General features: G+C 41.9%; 1 protein-coding gene across 1 annotated transcript; it reads left to right on the forward strand.

The window, feature by feature from the left end:
- Window positions 1-563: 563 nt before the first annotated feature.
- On the forward strand, window positions 564-14329 carry shc2 (SHC (Src homology 2 domain containing) transforming protein 2). The gene is made up of 13 exons (XM_083911543.1): window positions 564-1355; window positions 4969-5039; window positions 8578-8638; window positions 8928-9047; window positions 9466-9519; window positions 9709-9760; window positions 10603-10729; window positions 11563-11743; window positions 12293-12386; window positions 13043-13222; window positions 13332-13654; window positions 13748-13899; window positions 14208-14329. The coding sequence occupies exons 1-12, from the start codon at window positions 579-581 to the stop codon at window positions 13874-13876; spliced, it is 2169 nt and encodes a 722-aa protein (XP_083767669.1). The 5' UTR covers window positions 564-578; the 3' UTR covers window positions 13877-13899; window positions 14208-14329.
- Window positions 14330-16662: the final 2333 nt, after the last annotated feature.

Below are 16662 nucleotides of genomic sequence, written 5' to 3' on the forward strand. Positions count from 1 at the left end.
AGCCTAAAGATCATGTACACTGACACAGGTTAGTAATTTGCAGAATTTAGAAAAAAATATAGGTGCTCTGTAGAGTGTGAATGTCCCTCTCTCTCTCTCTCTCTCATTCTCTCTTTCTCTCTCTCTCTCTCGCTCTCTCTCGCTCTCTCTCTCTGTGTGTGTGAGAGGTTGACTATGGTTCAGGCAGATGTGTTTTAGCTAATACAGTCTGAGAGCAGCTGGGCAGGGCAGGGCTAATAGACCCAATGACATCATCCAGAGAGAGAGAGAGAGAGAGAGAGAGAGAGAGAGAGGGAGCATACAAGCAAGCTTGCCAAAGGCAGTGAAAGGAAGCAGGCCAGCTCAGACAGAGAGGAGAGTGGCATGAGAGCAGGACAGTGTGTGTGTGTGAACGGGAGAGGACCAGACAGCATTCAGCTGACAAGGATATAGGACTCCACCTGGAAGATTTTCTCTCTAGTTTTCTCCCCTTCTTCCATTACACCTCCCCCCCTTCCCTTCCCCCTTCCCCTTTCCCCACCTCATCCTCTGGCAGTTATCCCCCCTCTCAGCTCCTGCTTCAGGCGGCACCTCCGGGCATGCTCCTTAAGCCAAAGTATGGCCGCTTTCGCAACGAGTCTGTGACCTCCTCTGACGACCTGATGCACAGCTTAGCCATGAGCGGCAAAGTTGTGGCCACACCGGTGGTCTCCTCCTCCGCCACAAGTCTTCCTCTGCCTCCCCTGCCTCCTCTGCCTCCGCTGGATCACATTGCCAGATCATCCTCCTCTGCTGGGGCTGCAGCCCTGGCTGACTCCCCTTGCCTGGATGGGGAACAGGATGTCACCACAACCTTCTGTATGCTCATCCCCAAGATGCCCCAGTGGAAGTTCTCCAACTCACTGCTCAGCAGGAGTCCGTCTAACTCCAGCTCCAGCTCCAGCTCTAGCAAGGACTCAGGGAAGGCAGCAGCAGCTCCTTCCCAGGCCTCTGCCTCTCATAGTTCATCATCACACAGGCACAGTGGTGCGACCTCAGCCAGTGGCCCAGTGGCCAGTCTCGCTGCTGTGCTTAACTCCTGTGACCCTGTGTGTGTCACCCCCTGTTCCCTGCAGGCCTTTCGAGGGCAGCGAGCAGTTGCAGCGGCGAACTCGGCCAGTCTAGGGGGGCACGGGTTTGGGGCCACAGAGGCCATGGCAAGCCCTGGGGGTTCCAGCAGCTCCAGGTCAGGAATGAACCGCAGGACAAGGGTGGAAGGCATGTGGCTGGGGGGAGAGGACTTCTCCCAGAAGGGCAGCTTCATCCACAAACCCTCTCAAGGCTGGCTGCACCCTGACAAGAAGATTGCAGGACCAGGGGCCTCCTATATTGTCAGGGTGAGTCAGTGGGCACCTTTTTTTTTTATGCATACTGTATATCCATGTAAAAACCTCTTGAACATCCACTAAACTCAGGATATGTTTTGAAAGTGTGTACAACAAAAAGATATAACTTTTTCTTTCTCTGGTGCTCACATGTTGATTAACAGCTCACAGCTCACAGGAATCAGTGAATCACATCATATTAATGACCCCATTTAATGGCTTCTGTATCTGGGTGGGAAACAAAAGGACACCACAGGGCAAGGCAGTTTGTTATGCAGCTCATGTGGCCAGGGCTGGGGAATACATAATCCAAGATAGATGGCTTGGTGTGGCTGGTTAGAGACTGCGTCAGGATAGCACACCCGGGCGTCAGGGTGGAGAAAGATGATAAACCTTGATATGATGTGTACACATTACTGTGGTAAGGTTCATTATTTTACTGTGGTGCTTACTGAAGGTGATATGCATCATTTTACGTCAAACAAGCATCTGAATTTATACTGCATCTTTTATTCGTGAGCTTGGGGATGTGGGAGTGGTGTTCTTTGTGTGGATTGTTTACATCTGTGTGTGGAAGGAGCCTACAAGGTTTTATCCATAAAGTGTTGTTTACAATCACTAAGGAAAGTGTAATACAAAGCTTTATTATAGTTAGTATCATTAGAGTATGCTTGAATGACGCTTTTAAATAGTACACAAACTCTGTGTTTTTATTAAAGATTAGGCTACATAAAGAAATGGATGGTTGGTTGTCCCGCCAGAGACATAACAATGATTATGACTAAAAAGATAGAGCTATAAAGAGATATATTTATCAGTGTTTACTGGTGCACTGCTGGACGTCAATGTCAATGATCTCCCCTCAGCGATCCCCCTATGCCTGTTCACCTCCACCCCTCTTGCACCGCTCTACCCCCTCTCCTCGAACTAACGACATGGCTCTTGATTAGCCCAGTCTGGGGCTCGAGCATGCTTTCTAATGGCATTATACAGGCACCATTCATGCCTATATTCAATTACATTTAATCACAGTCATTTGCATCATGTGATGTGGATGAGGATGGTTGGATCGGTTTGGGAGGGGTCCAATGATGAGTTTGTATGAGCTCTCATCACCATGCAGGGCTTTCCTAGATTCATAACAAGTGCTGCTCTAATGTCTGATTGATATCTCAAGTTAATTGTCAGACCTGGCTTTTAACAGCTTATTGTTGTCATTTGAAGGTCCACTGCAATAATTTTAGATGACCCGTGTAAGACCCGTGTTTGAGATGCATTTCACAGCAGCTGAAGCAGTACTATACGTGCAATTCAGTGGTAAATCTATGCAGGGAGGAGCACTTGCTGCATGTATTAGTGTCAAAGTGACAGTAGATTTCTGCTGCACTATGCCATTTTTAATCGGCATAGCTACCATACTGTAGCGTGCAGCTCGCTCTCCCTCTATTTCTGTTTCAGTGCCTCTTTCTCTCCCTCACACACAGTCACTCCTCTGCAGGGAAAGACACAAATATGATTCTTGGTAATGGTTTCCTCCTTTGCACTTTCTTTTTGTCCTTCCAGCCATGTCAGTGTCTGTGTCTGGCCAACCACCTCTGTCAGCCTGGACACTGCAGCAACAAAGCACTGCAGCTGTTAAAGCAGCTATCATTTAGAGAGCTATATAAAAACCAGACTGCTATCATTTTATACTCTTCCCTTATAATCTGGCGCACAGTATTTACCAGTCAAATTATAACATTTAATGTATGTTCTGTTGGTATTGGGGCAGTTTCCAGAAAGTAAATTTTGTGGTCAGATGCCTCTAAAATCTGCTGTGAACATTCCCCAAAAGTATGAAATTAGAAGGAACTTTATTGTCCACAACATAAGAAATGTATTTTGGCAACATGAATTACAAACAAGACACAACTGCAAACAACCTATTTATTCACCATCTATCCACATACTGTTCGGTAACATCCAGCTGTCCTCACTATCTGTCCATCATCTGCCTTTCCATCGTTACACAATACTTCTCGATCTTGTCTGGTCTTAGTGGTAAAATGAGAAGCTATTAAATAATGAACTGGGACATTAGGACATTTTCTACTATGATTTATCTCAAAAAAGGCAGCTAAGATGCCACAAAGTTTTGAACCGGTATGCCAGTGTTATTCAATTTCGGAGGAATGCTTCTTGGACAGTCAGTTTCCCTGTACTCCTAGGAATAGTGTGTTGGAGACTTGGCCCAAAAGGAAAGGAGTACAGATAGGGTGATAGAAGAAGGGATGTGTTTCATCAGCAGATGAGTGTGTGACAATGGAGGCATTGGCAGAGAGAGGAAAAGAAAAAAGAGAGACAATTTCCTGATGGAAGACTTCCCCTCATCTCCAGATCTGGTTAAAGCTCATTAAGCTCTCGAGCTCAAAGGTTGTTCTCTCTCTCTCTCTCTCTCTCTCTCTCTCTCTCTCTCTCTCTCTCTCTCTCTCTCTCCCTCTCTCTCTCTCTCTCTCTCTCTCTCTCTGTTAGTATGACTGCCATGTGGTCTGTCTGCTCTCTGTTGCAGCCACTTACAATCCTGGAAACTGCACTATATATGCCATTGATTTAGCCAAAATGCTGTTCGAAGGGATGTAAATTATGTAGCACCAACTTAGCTTAGAGTTTATAAATCACAACAAACTAACTATTCAGAGTTTTATACCACAAGATTTTGAATGAGATGTGTGAGAAGTCTTTTCAAACAGGTGAAACACAGATAAATCACTGGTAAGACTCACAATTTATTTATGTTTATTTTATTTATTGGTTTATTTTAATCCAGGCTGTAAATGTGCCAGAGTCAGAAGGTTAGTTTGCATCAGTTGTCCCTGGACAGCTAAGTTCTACCGTATGGATATTTACTGATTATGGCAGGTAGAGTCGTACGCTTTAATCACCCCTCCATCTTTTCATGTATACCTCACAGGTATGCAAATAAGGACATCCTCACATGCATGCGTTGTCTACACAAAGACACTCACACCATCAGCATCCCCCAGAGGCCTACAAAGCTGCAGTTTGTCCATGATTTGGAGCTCTTAGTGCTGCTAATCTAGTCAAGGTGCTATTAGCACCCCAACCTGACAGCCATTAGTAAGCTGCTCAGCTGGCTGCTACTCGCTAGAGTACACTTTAATATTCTTTATGTGGATTTGAGTTAGATTATGATGCATTGTTGGAATAGTCATGCATAGAGGATAACATTTTACACTGCAGAAAAATGTATTTAAAAAAAAAAAAAGATTTATAATGATATACCGTTTTGACAAATCTACCCCCAAATGCAACGTGTGCTACATATTTATATTTGGCATATTTATATGGTGATTATTTATTATGCAAATTCAAAAAAAGCTGGTGTCTTCATTAGTATCCGTAATGAGTTTTAAATTCTGCATTTATTTTCAAAGTGATCCCACATCCCACCCATCACATCTCTTAGAACTGCAAAACAGCAACAAAAACACATGGTAACTGCAGCATTTACAACTTTTTACAAGACAAGTTCATAATTATATTGAAGGGAGCATCTACTCTTTATCAAACCTTTACTGTTTGCAACCATATTTTCATATTCTTTATGTTTGGTTTCTTTTTGCAGTACATGGGCTGCATTGAAGTTATGAAGTCAATGCGCTCCCTGGACTTCAACACACGCACTCAGGTGACAAGGTATGCTGGTAATCTTCTCTATTGGGAGTGATGAGTCAGGAGAATTTGATCTAAGATGTTATAGGATTAACTATAGTATCAGCCACTATGATATCAAATTGTGTGAGTCAGTGTGGGTCAGTTCTGGGCTTTTATTTAGAGTAAGTGAGGTTAGATTTTCATTTTCTTATTGTGTCTGTGTGACTTGATGAAGGATCCTATTACTATATATAAAGGTCCCATATTGTAAAAAGCTTTTTTCTGATTATAAAGCAGGCGGAAGTGCTATAAAAAAAAAAGGATCACAACGCTCAAGTCACAGAGAAACGCACACAGCCTGTATTCGGTAACCACCTTTAAATGAGCCGTTAGGACTTCTATACATTTGTGATGTCACAACTATACTATAAATAGGCAGAAAGTGAAGCTAAAGTGCCGTTACAGTTTTTCCCTGTCTGCAGTGGCGGTGCAGAGACTCTTAGGGTACGTCCACACCTTGACCTTGACTTGAATGACCTTTTTTCTCCATCGTTCTCAAAAAGATTTCCGTCCACACGTACTCAGCTCAAGAAATATCTGCATCCACAAGTGAAACTGGCTAAAAACGCTGTAATACACATGCCAGGCCTGGATGTGGCGCTGTGACTACCACAGAAATACACCAACAATGGAGAAGAAGAAAGGGAGAGCCACTGTTGTGTATAATCATAATACAAACACCGGAGACTTTCTTGCCAAATCTGGCGACTTTGCCAAATTATCATCCACCCTAGAAAGAAATCTGTCGACTGGAGACTTGTGTGGTGTTTTAGACACTAATGCACTAATCACTCCGTAGTTACTGTCCTCAGCGAGCAGCGGGTGCTGCTGTGAGCCCCTTCCTCGTACCAAAGCACTCACAGGCGGGCACTGTCTCGTCACTTTTCACACCTTCTTGGCAACTTTTTTTTATAAAAAGCTACTAGCGACCAATTAAGCAAGTTATTCAGACCATCAGGGAAAAGGGAGAAATATATGGTTGGCCTAATTCATTCACATGCATGTCGCTCAGAGTACAGTTCAGTCTATGGGTCCGTGTCTCTCTCCACGCAGCAGCACTGTTGTTTGGTATGTGACACCGCGGGGATTAGAGGTCCGAGGTGGGGAGATGACGGCATCGTTTAACAAAATATGTGGTTTCGCTGTCCAGGCGACCAAACCATGGGGGGCTTTTTCAAATCTTCCCACTCTGGGACCCGGTTACAAAAGATACAGTTTTCAGGCTCCGATAACGCCGGCTGCATGTGGATGGTCGGCCAAAAACTATACTAATGTTGTGCGTTTACAGGAAAACGCATCGCCGTGGGTACGGGCCCTTAGAATGCAAATTCTGGAGACTTGGTAACGCTGACCAATCAGAGCAGGGCTTTTTCAGGAGGGGGACTTAAAGAAACAGGCGCTAAAACGGAGCATTACAGACAGATGGACAGTGTGAGAAAAATAATGTGTTTTTTAAATATCAAAGCATGTAAACATGTTCTAGTAGAAACCCAAATTCTGAAAGTATGAACCTGAAAATGAGCATAATATAGGACCTTTAATAAATTGTGCCACACCTAGCTACCTATGTGTAGCTTTTGGTTTAAAACACCTAACTTTGTAGGATTGGAGACAAACTTCTTGTTTCATTTCCCCAAACCCTGTTCTATAAGTTGCAGTGGACATTAAATGCCAATGAACTATAACTATATGTGTTCAGTGACCCTGAACACTCCCTCCCTCTCAGTCTCTCACCCTCCTCTCTCTCCTCCACGATCGATCGGTAGTAATCGGAGCCCACCGTGCGTCCAAGGTCTAAGTGCAGGGGGGAGGAGGCTGCAGGAGATGGAGTGATAGAGAGGGAGATGTATTATTGATGATGCTTGCTAATGACTGTAGAAAGCTGCAGTGGTCCCCATGAACGCACCCTGCTGGATAATATCTGCGGTCGTAACTTCTTTAGGAGGAGGAGAGTTCAAAAAGAAAACAACAAAACAAAACATTAGCAAAGGGAGAAACCATACCGAGCGTAAGATGGCTACACCAGGTTTCTGTTGTAGGAGGACCAATTACCTGGTGTCAGTATAGTTGTTGATTGTTTAAGTGCATTGATGATGAATATGTTTTGTATTTGTCTCCTTGTGGACTACAGAGTGTGCTTGCCCTTAGTTTTATTCACTTCAGCCTTTTCCATAAATAGCATATGTAAGGCTGTTTATCAATGGCAGCTTTAAAAAGACTTCCAATTTTGCCCAGTGATGACATGGGGTCTCTGATTCCTTGGGGAACATGGGACAGGCCATCTGTCCCACTAAAAATAAATGACTGATTGTCTGAATCAAAATAACAAACTTTACAGGATATTTTACTATATGTTGATCGTTGCTGTGTGCCACTCAAAAGCATCATTTTAAAATCAGAGCCTTTCTTTTTTTAACACATGGATTTTTTTCATCTGGCTGGCCTGTACTTGTGACTAAATATAATCCTGGAAAACCACAACGAAACATTCAGTGGTTGTCAGAATTTCCAAAATGCACTTCAGCTCCTAGATTTGAAGGAGGTGCATTCTCCCAACAGTACTCTCTGTGTCACAGTGTTAAACAGCAACACCGGGGATAATGAGGCCTGACATTTTATTGCAAGGAAGATACCGAGGCTGCACACAAAAACAACAACAACAACAGCTCATCTCTCCTCCTCCTCCTCCTCCTCCCCCTCCTCCTCCCTCTGCCCTCTCATCGGCATGAGTCATTTGAACATTGTGATGTTTTTCAAAAATGAGAAGACCTTTACTCGAGATGGGGCCCGGGACGCTGCTTTTTAAATATTTACGAGCCACTTGATAGGGGCAGCTGGGTTCTTGACTGCCGTACCCACTGTCCCCTGGCAGCAAGAGAGCGACCAGCTCAAAATCCACATTATGCCTCACTCCCGCCATCACACAGGGGAGAGAAGCTTTAAATGCCCATTAGGCGACCATTCCCAGGAGTTATAGCAGCTTCACTGCAAACAAATCCGCAGAGAGAATTGCACTGTGGAAAATAATTGTGAGTAATGATGCCCTAAAGAAGCAGTGCACGGCCCTCGCTTTATTTTGGCTCAAATTATAGTGTTTCCCTAATTTGACAGGGACTTAAACACAAGTTTGATGAACAACTGTCGGTGACGGTCCTGGAACATCAGTGGTAATAACTAGTTTAAGGCTTGTTAACGGACCTGCTGGAAACCTTTTCTGGACCTTTGAACTGTGATGGATCTGTGGCCTATGACCTGAGCCTGAGGGAGGGAACGCAAAGCTTCTGTTCATGTTTAACCTCAGGGTTTTCCATCAGTGTGATGCAGCAGTTTTTAGTAGCCCTAAACTGAACATTTAAAACTTTAACTCCCCGCATTGTTGTCACTGGATTGTTAATATTTAGGAGCACAGCTAGAAGGATTCCACATGATTATATTTTATTTTTAATGTCCTTGTAGCTATTAGATGAGTACCCAGTCCATTTTAGTATGACCTTTGACCTCTCTTCATTCCCCTAATTAGGGAAGCCATCAACCGGCTGTGTGACACTGTGCCAGGCGGAAAGGGAGCTTGGAGGAAAAAGGTTAATAATCAACTTTAATCTGACTGTGCATGTTTCATTATACTATTGTTACTTAATACTAAATTATGTTATCCCTGCTGGAGATGGGTAACTACATGGGTTGAAGTTATCACACAGGTTAGTACAGTGGTTTTAAACAACGTCTATGACATCTGAAGTATTTTGTCTCTCATAACAAATACAGTAAATACAGGAGGACATTTTTGTTTTCTGAAAGTAAGTACAGTTTTGAATATGTGATTGCAACTTTGATTGTAACTGTATTCCTTTTTTTTAATTCCTCATATAGGCCCACAACAAAGCTCTCCAGTCCGTTATGGGGAAGAGTAACCTGCGTTTTGCAGGCATGAGTATTGCAGTCAATATTTCCATAGATGGCCTCGGTCTGCTTATCCCTACGACACGACAGGTATGATGCTATAACTACCGCAGATTCATCACAGATTGCACGGATATATTTGCCCAAATAGCCTTTAATTACATGTCTTTTCGAAATCTTTTTTTTTTTCATGTTATGAATTCATCTAATTATTCAAATCTGAATTGTGTCAATTCTTTTTTCCTTTGATCATCAATCCCCCAGTTTTTTTTATTTATTTATTACAAAGTTGTGGTGTTCATTGATTGCTAAGAGACATGAAATAATTTCAGACATCCGGGGTTTAAGGAAGAGATTCAATGCCCTTAAATGCTTGAACTCTGGTCTGTAGTCCACTGAAACAATTTTGTATTTTGGAACATCTCATTTTCTTGTGCATTTGTTTTGTCTGTATCCACATTAATCAATGAAAACCTCCTACTCTGTATTATCCACTTGTCTGTTTCAGGTGATAGCACACCATCCCATGCAGTCCATCTCGTTTGCCTCTGGGGGAGACTCGGTGAGTGTGCAGCCTCATGCTTCTTTCTTTGTTGTGTGAATGAATATTTAGGCAGACTGCACAAATCTGACTGGATTACATTTTACTGGTTTCATGCCTCATGACCCAGAGAATCAATGTGGGCTTTAATTTAGTTATGTATGTCTAATTTATATGGCCTAATTTAATTGATCCCCCTTTCTGTTGCAGGACACGCCCGATTATGTTGCGTATGTGGCCAAAGACCCAGTGAATCAGAGAGGTATGTCCTGACAAGCTCCTCCTTCAGCTTAATTGCCTTTTTCATAACCACACACACACATATATATATATATATATATATATATATACACACACACACATGGAGGGTATTACTCGGAGGGAAGCTCGCTTCTGCATGTATTTTGTGATGCCACAATTACTGTAATTAGTAATACAAAAAAGTACCACCACATAGAAACAGAAAACATTATTTCTGATATGAACATAGATCTTACTGTATCTACTACAGTTTGTGGTTTAGAATAGAAACTACTGAAAACATATCACCCCATTAAAAAAATAATGCTATATAGTGTTTTGGAAAGAAACATTTAAAGGTCCCATGTTGTACAATGTGAGATTTCCATGTCTGTTTTTATTCTAAAGCAGGATGAGGGGCTATATAAATACTGTGAAAGTATAATAGTCAATTTATAGAAAGATGCACACAGTGTGTATTCATAAAATGTGCCTTTAAACAAGATGTCAGGACCTCTGTACAATTGTGATAGGTAGAAAGTACCGCTAAAGTGCTGTTACAGTCGTTCCATGGCTGTGGAAGACCCAGAAACTCTGACCAATCAGAGCAGACTGGGCTTTTTCAGCAAGGGGGCTTAAAGAGACTGGCACATAAAGGAAGTGTTTCAGACAGAGGTTGAATAGAGGTATATACAGACAGACAGTGTTTTTTTTTTTTTTAACATTAAAACATATAAACATGTTCTAGTAGAAACCCGAAATACAATCATGAACCTGAAAATGAGCGCAATATGGGGCTCTTAAATTAGTGGTATTAACACTGAGCCTTTCATTCTTACTTTCCTCTATTTTTGTGTCCTTCAGCATGCCACATACTGGAGTGCTCAGACGGTTTAGCCCAGAGTGTCATCAGTACCATCGGTCAAGCCTTCGAGCTGCAGTTCAAACAGTACCTGCACAGTCCTCCCAAAACCATGGCGTCTATGGAGAGGTAACGTGCCCCGCAGACACAACAGCGCAGGCACAATTATGACTTCTGTGAAAAGATGAGAAGCCTTTAAAGAGTACACAACAGTTAATCATTGATTGCTAAAACAACAGGCCCCATGTTACTAAGAAATAACTGAACATTGTATCTCTATATAGCAAAAAATACTATTGCTATTGTTTATATGATTGAAAGAATGTGAAAACTTGTGTATGAATGTAAACTTGTTGACACTTGCGGCAATTGTGAATGTAAAATCATATGTTATTTTAGTAAGACTGACACCCAGAGGAAATGAAGGGGGTGGTTGGCACAATCAATCCCACTTGCTCTGACATAAATACTGACCGGGCGTGCTGCATAAAAGAGCTTAGTCACATTTTCCACCACAAAAACGTGATCTACTGTGCAACTCTCACATTTCTTTGTTATTTATTACGAGGAGACATGGGAGTTTATTCTTGTATAACCTCAATGATCCTCACAGATCTCCTCACCTCTCTGACCAAACCTCGGTGCACTTGAGACTGTTGGTTGTTTCTATTCTGGTTTCAAATGAATGTCTTCCTGCTGCCAACAGCAGTGATCTATATTCTCTTGCAGATTTATATAGATCACTTTCGGATGTGTCATCTGATCGGACTGAATCCATTTGATAACCCAGACCTCCTTATTATTATTATAATTATTTTTATTACTAATAATATTAATATCACTATAAAATTATTATTAAAGAATCATTATCAACATAATCCTTGTTTAAATTACATAAGTGGAGGTATTGATTTTGTAGTAATAATAGTCAAATGTGTCTTTTCACTCAAACCCTTCTTCAGGTCTGTCAGGACAGAAGAGCCCGTGTGGGTGGAGGACGAGGACTTCTCTGAGCACGATTACTACAACAGCATCCCAGGGAAGGAGCCTCCTGTTGGGGGAGTGGTGGACTCAAGGCTCAGGCCCAGTGGAGCCATGCTGGGTCACATCCACACACAACCACAGAGCAAGACAGTGACACAGGTGAATCTCCAGGCATGATTTTGGAAACATCATTAAGTCATGTCAGGTTCTGGATGCAACCTTACCATCTAATGTTATTACAGATGTAATCAAAGCCGCATCTGGTCGTTGTCAAGTAGTGCACGACTAACCTTTACCAGACCATGAGAGCCAGACTCAAGCTCTTTGATAGCTCCATCATAATCATGTGACTGATATGTTTTCCTGCTCCTTCCCTGTATTGTTTACATGGAATTAAAGAGCAGGAGCATGAAAACATACTCCATAACTGTCTTCCTGATGTGCCTGCACCATAATTGCCAAAGAGAGATGTGATTACATAAAGAGCTTGGGCTTCTCTGTTGCCTACCGCGTGAGAGAAATCATCGCTGTCTCTCTCTCTCTCTCTCCCTGTAGCTTTTTCAAAATCTGGTGCCATGCTGTAGCTAATGTTTCAAATAGAGTGCTTCAAAACTACATTATGTGGGGGACAATAGATGAGAGAGTTGTCCTTTCAGGTATAGAGATACAAATATATTTAGGCTGTGTTCCTCTTGTGTGTGTTTTCAGATGGGCTCACCAGCAAGGAGAGAGCAAGCGTCTTATCCTCCTGGTCAGCTGTGTTATGAACTGCACTGGGACACTGAGACGACCAGCAGCTCAGGTGAGACACCCTGTGGCACTACGCTGGTGTTACATCTGTAAATATAGTTGTCATGAAATTTTTACCGGACTTTTTTTCTAGGAAAATGCTGCCAAATGTCCAGTCATCACTGAACTTTGTGCTGTTAGTTAAACTTCCTCTGACCTTCTAAGAGAAGCTCAACCTTCACACCCACACACACACCCACACACACACACACACACACGTGTTTCTTTTCCGGGAAACTTAACATGTGATTCACAGGCCCCACCACCTCCCCTACATATGGCCTAACCCACAGAGTTTAGTTGTTTAGTCTCCTTTTGTGGTTGTTTTGTGTCTCTTTTATAGTTGTTACATATTTTTCTCTGGTTTTGTGTCTCTTTGTGGTCATTTTATGTCTCTTTGTAGTAGCTCCAGAAGCTGCCTTTATATTGGTGGCTACATACAATTTCTCTATAATTATTATACATTAGCAATACACATCCTCATTAGTACATAGAGCAACTGGTTTAATTGTCTTAGCTTATTAATGGAAATAAGCTCTACATATTCTGTGCTATCTGACAAAGTTGGGTTTTCAGCCACTAGAGGGAGCCAAAACATAAACACATACATATAACACACATTAAGGTGTAAGTATGAAGACATTAATTGAGCACACCTGTCTTCCTCAGGTCTTACATCGGATGGTTACCTGTGTGCTGACGGCCAGCCACCAGGCAGCAGAGATTACGAGGAGCATCAATACGTCAACACCCAGAGTCTGGAAAACCTGGATTCACTGGCACAGGGGCCCAATGGACACAGAGGGTCTAGGGCCCCTGACAGTCCACAAAAGGACCTCTTTGACATGAGTAAGTCCTGAGAGTTAGTGTGACACATTCTGACACAAAGTGAAGATAAACTTTATCTGAAAAACACCGTAGGATGATTTGTATTTGTGAAACATCATCGTCCCTTCAGGGCCCTTCGAGGACGCCCTGAAGCTCCACGAGGCGTATGGAGGAGCTGTTGGGGTTGCAGCTGGAGGGGGAGGTGTCCAGGTCCTAGAAGACCAGTGGCCCAGCCCTCCACGCCGTCGAGCCCCTGTGGCCCCAAACGAGGAGCAGCTCCGCAGGGAGACATGGTACCACAGCCGAATGAGCAGGCGAGATGCAGAGAAACTCCTGGTCCGAGATGGAGATTTCCTTGTCCGGGAGAGTAATACCAATCCAGGACAGTATGTGCTAACTGGAATGCACTGTGGCCTGCCCAAACACCTACTGCTAGTGGACCCAGAGGGAGTGGTGAGTTTATACTATACTTACAGTACTGTTTAGAAGGTATGTGCTGTATGTAGTGAACACAATAACTTACATCTGTTGCTGTCCTCCGTACAGGTCAGAACCAAAGACATGTTATTTGAGAGCATAAGCCACCTAATCTCATACCACCTTAAGAACGAGCTGCCTATTGTAGCAGCAGAGAGTGAGCTCCACCTCAAACAGGTGGTCAGGAGGAAACAGTAGGCCACCTGGCCCCGCAAGGGATGGTAAGCAAGCTAAATACTACGTATGTACAGGATAACTAAAATTATTGAAAATGCAGGTATCACTGAGTTAGTCAAATCTTATTAGATTTTTTGAAAACCATGTTTTGAAGTTAATATAGCTGGCCTTGTGGTGATCAATTTGATGTTAACTACAGTGAAAGTGAAAATTACTTTTCTGCATGCAATAAATGGACAGATTATCAAGTGTCAGGCATGTGACTATAGTATCTACAAGCCTAAAGCTGTAATGACTGTATTTGAATCTGTCCCAAAAATGATCATCCTTCTTTGTTTTCTTTATTTCACAGCTGAATTCTTGAGTTCCCGTGCAAAAACTGCAGAAAACGAACAAACATGGAAATCATTTATCCCAGATGGACATTCATGTGGAACAAAAGATGTCACTGATAGCTTCTTTTCATGAACAATTCCGCTAAGGAGAGGGAGGCATCTCACATCTCCTTATACTTTATCTGCCTTCTGCCGACCAGGATCAACCAAACTATCCCTCACCTGTCATAAACTGTTCAGCATGCAGCTATTAAGCTAACAAAGCAACCAGAATCCGCAGTTTGACTAATTTCAAAGCTGGAAAAAATGTCAAAAATGAAAGTGACAAGTTAGGAGGACCCAACTTCGGGATATCAAATAAGGATTTGATGCACAGAGAAGTCCTACAATGCCTATAATAGTGAAGTGCTTCCAGTGTACCATGGCTGGCCTGACCAGTGAGTCACCGGTCATCCACAGAACAAATAAATGGACATCGCCAGAACAAAACTGTCTTATAAACTGGTACAGACATGTGTATGTATATATATAAAAAATGAAAGATGTCAGGTTGCAAGAAATTAAATTCTGTGACTACAAGAAACCACTGAAGAAATGTCTGTTTCACTGCAATGTAAAGACTGCTTATTGTTACTTGTTCACAGGTCTGCAGGGCCTGACTGAGATGGCACAATGGAAACACACTGAGCTTTATTCATGAAATAACTATATACTAGATATACTTCTGCTTTTTTTTTGTTTCTCCATGATGATGAAGATAGCCTAAAAAGCAGGAGAATCCTTATAGTTTTTTAGTTAAATCTGTGATAACAGGTGAATTTCTTTTCTTTTCAGGCTTATTTCATGTTTTTTGTTGTTGTAATACTCATTTCAGTCACAAGAGGCTTAAGTGCACCACTTCCCCACTCTGTTCATGTTTTCTTCCAGGTGAGTTTTTGATGAGTGCTGATTAAAATACACAAGAAAGACATGACCGTAATGCTACATAACTTGCTAACACACAATATATGATAATATATATAAGAAATTAAAATACACCTGGAAGAAAACATGAATGCGTTCATCTTTTGAGCCAAAAGCCTCTTATAAGGCACCAAGTCACACTTTTAAAATAAGGCATTCATACTATCTTCATGAAGACAAAAACGTTTTGTTTCATTTATATTTACCGTAAATATCAGTCATTTGCATTGGGTTTGCAAGGGCTGTTCATAATCTGTTAACAGCCATGCTGTGTGTGTTGTATAAGCCTGTAAACATTATTGCTTAGACTCAAATAACTACCACACCCTGGGTTAAAAACTCTGCATTCAGACTCAGTATATCCATGCCTGTATTTTCACAGTCCCTCCGACTTCAGTGCCTTAATAACTACAGAGACAGGCATTTGTATCAGATTGTATATAATGTGCATTTATGCTCCTAAAGCAAAACACTAGTTTTCTTGCCATGCCAATGAATGACTGAACAAACTTCAGGATGATTAAGCTCTTATACTTGTGAACAGTCATGTAAGCTGCTCTTTGTTTTGGGATAAGTGTTGAATACTGTCTTATTGTGTCTAAACTGTTATTGTCTTGTGTGTGTGGCCCTCATAACAATCCCCTCAGTGAATTTCTTAGAAGTGAGCCATAGATGGCACTGTTATGCAGTTGATATAAAAGAAAGGGGACTTGAAATTGAATCATTTTATCCATCAGGGAAATGCATCACTTTATCGCTTGTCCTTATCCTACGTTTGTCTTTACATGTCAGTGATTTGCTTGTGTATTTCTGCTCCTTGGCTGCAGTGACAGTAAGTCCACTATATTTGCCAATCATTTAAAATCTTACTGGAGGTTTTTTGCATTTCTCTGTGTCAAAAGCAACATATCGTTAATCAGACTCCCCACTGTTCTTAGCTGCAGCCTTACGAATGCACAGAGAGACGAGGCGAGCTACAAGGCTTTTGGTGAGGTCCAAATGATTAATGTGATTATTTCAGATCTCCCCTTTTGCTTTCTCAGGAATTTCTTGGATCTGTTCTTCTTCTTTGACTGACTTTAGTGGCTTTTTCTCAATAAAACTAATTGAAAAAGGTACAATTCAAACGGTAGTTTGTCATTTGTGAGTCTTCATATCTGCTAATGTAGCAGCTCCGCGGTTAAACCCCAGCTGTCCAACTTTCCATGCACACATTGCTACAGCCAAATTAAGACTGCAGATTTCATCACCTGAAAATAGATGTGAGGGACAGTGCAGGAGCTGTTGCTTTGGAAACCTACTGTTTGTTCGATCTACAGTATATGAGCACAAAGTGAGTTACAAAGAACAGGATCAACAGCAGAGAAATTCCTTTTTCTGTTTAATTACAACAATCTGGTATAAAATCAATAGGCTTGTCACAATCAATGCACCTGATTCTATCTTCTACATAACATAACCACTCTCTATTCACATTTACTTTCTGTTACTATAAACCCCTGACTTATA

Source organism: Echiichthys vipera (genome assembly GCF_963691815.1).
Source record: "Echiichthys vipera genome assembly, chromosome: 3".
Lineage (NCBI taxonomy): Eukaryota > Metazoa > Chordata > Actinopteri > Perciformes > Trachinidae > Echiichthys > Echiichthys vipera.

What these genes read in the sequence shown, in the direction of transcription:
- shc2 (XM_083911543.1), top strand. Translation starts at nt 579, where the DNA reads ATGCTCCTTAAGCCAAAGTATGGCCGCTTTCGCAACGAGTCTGTGACC. An exon ending in AGAGCAAGACAGTGACACAG is followed by an intron (nt 11,744 to 12,292) that starts GTGAATCTCCAG and finishes GTGTGTTTTCAG; the next exon opens with ATGGGCTCACCAGCAAGGAG. An exon ending in TGAGACGACCAGCAGCTCAG is followed by an intron (nt 12,387 to 13,042) that starts GTGAGACACCCT and finishes TGTCTTCCTCAG; the next exon opens with GTCTTACATCGGATGGTTAC.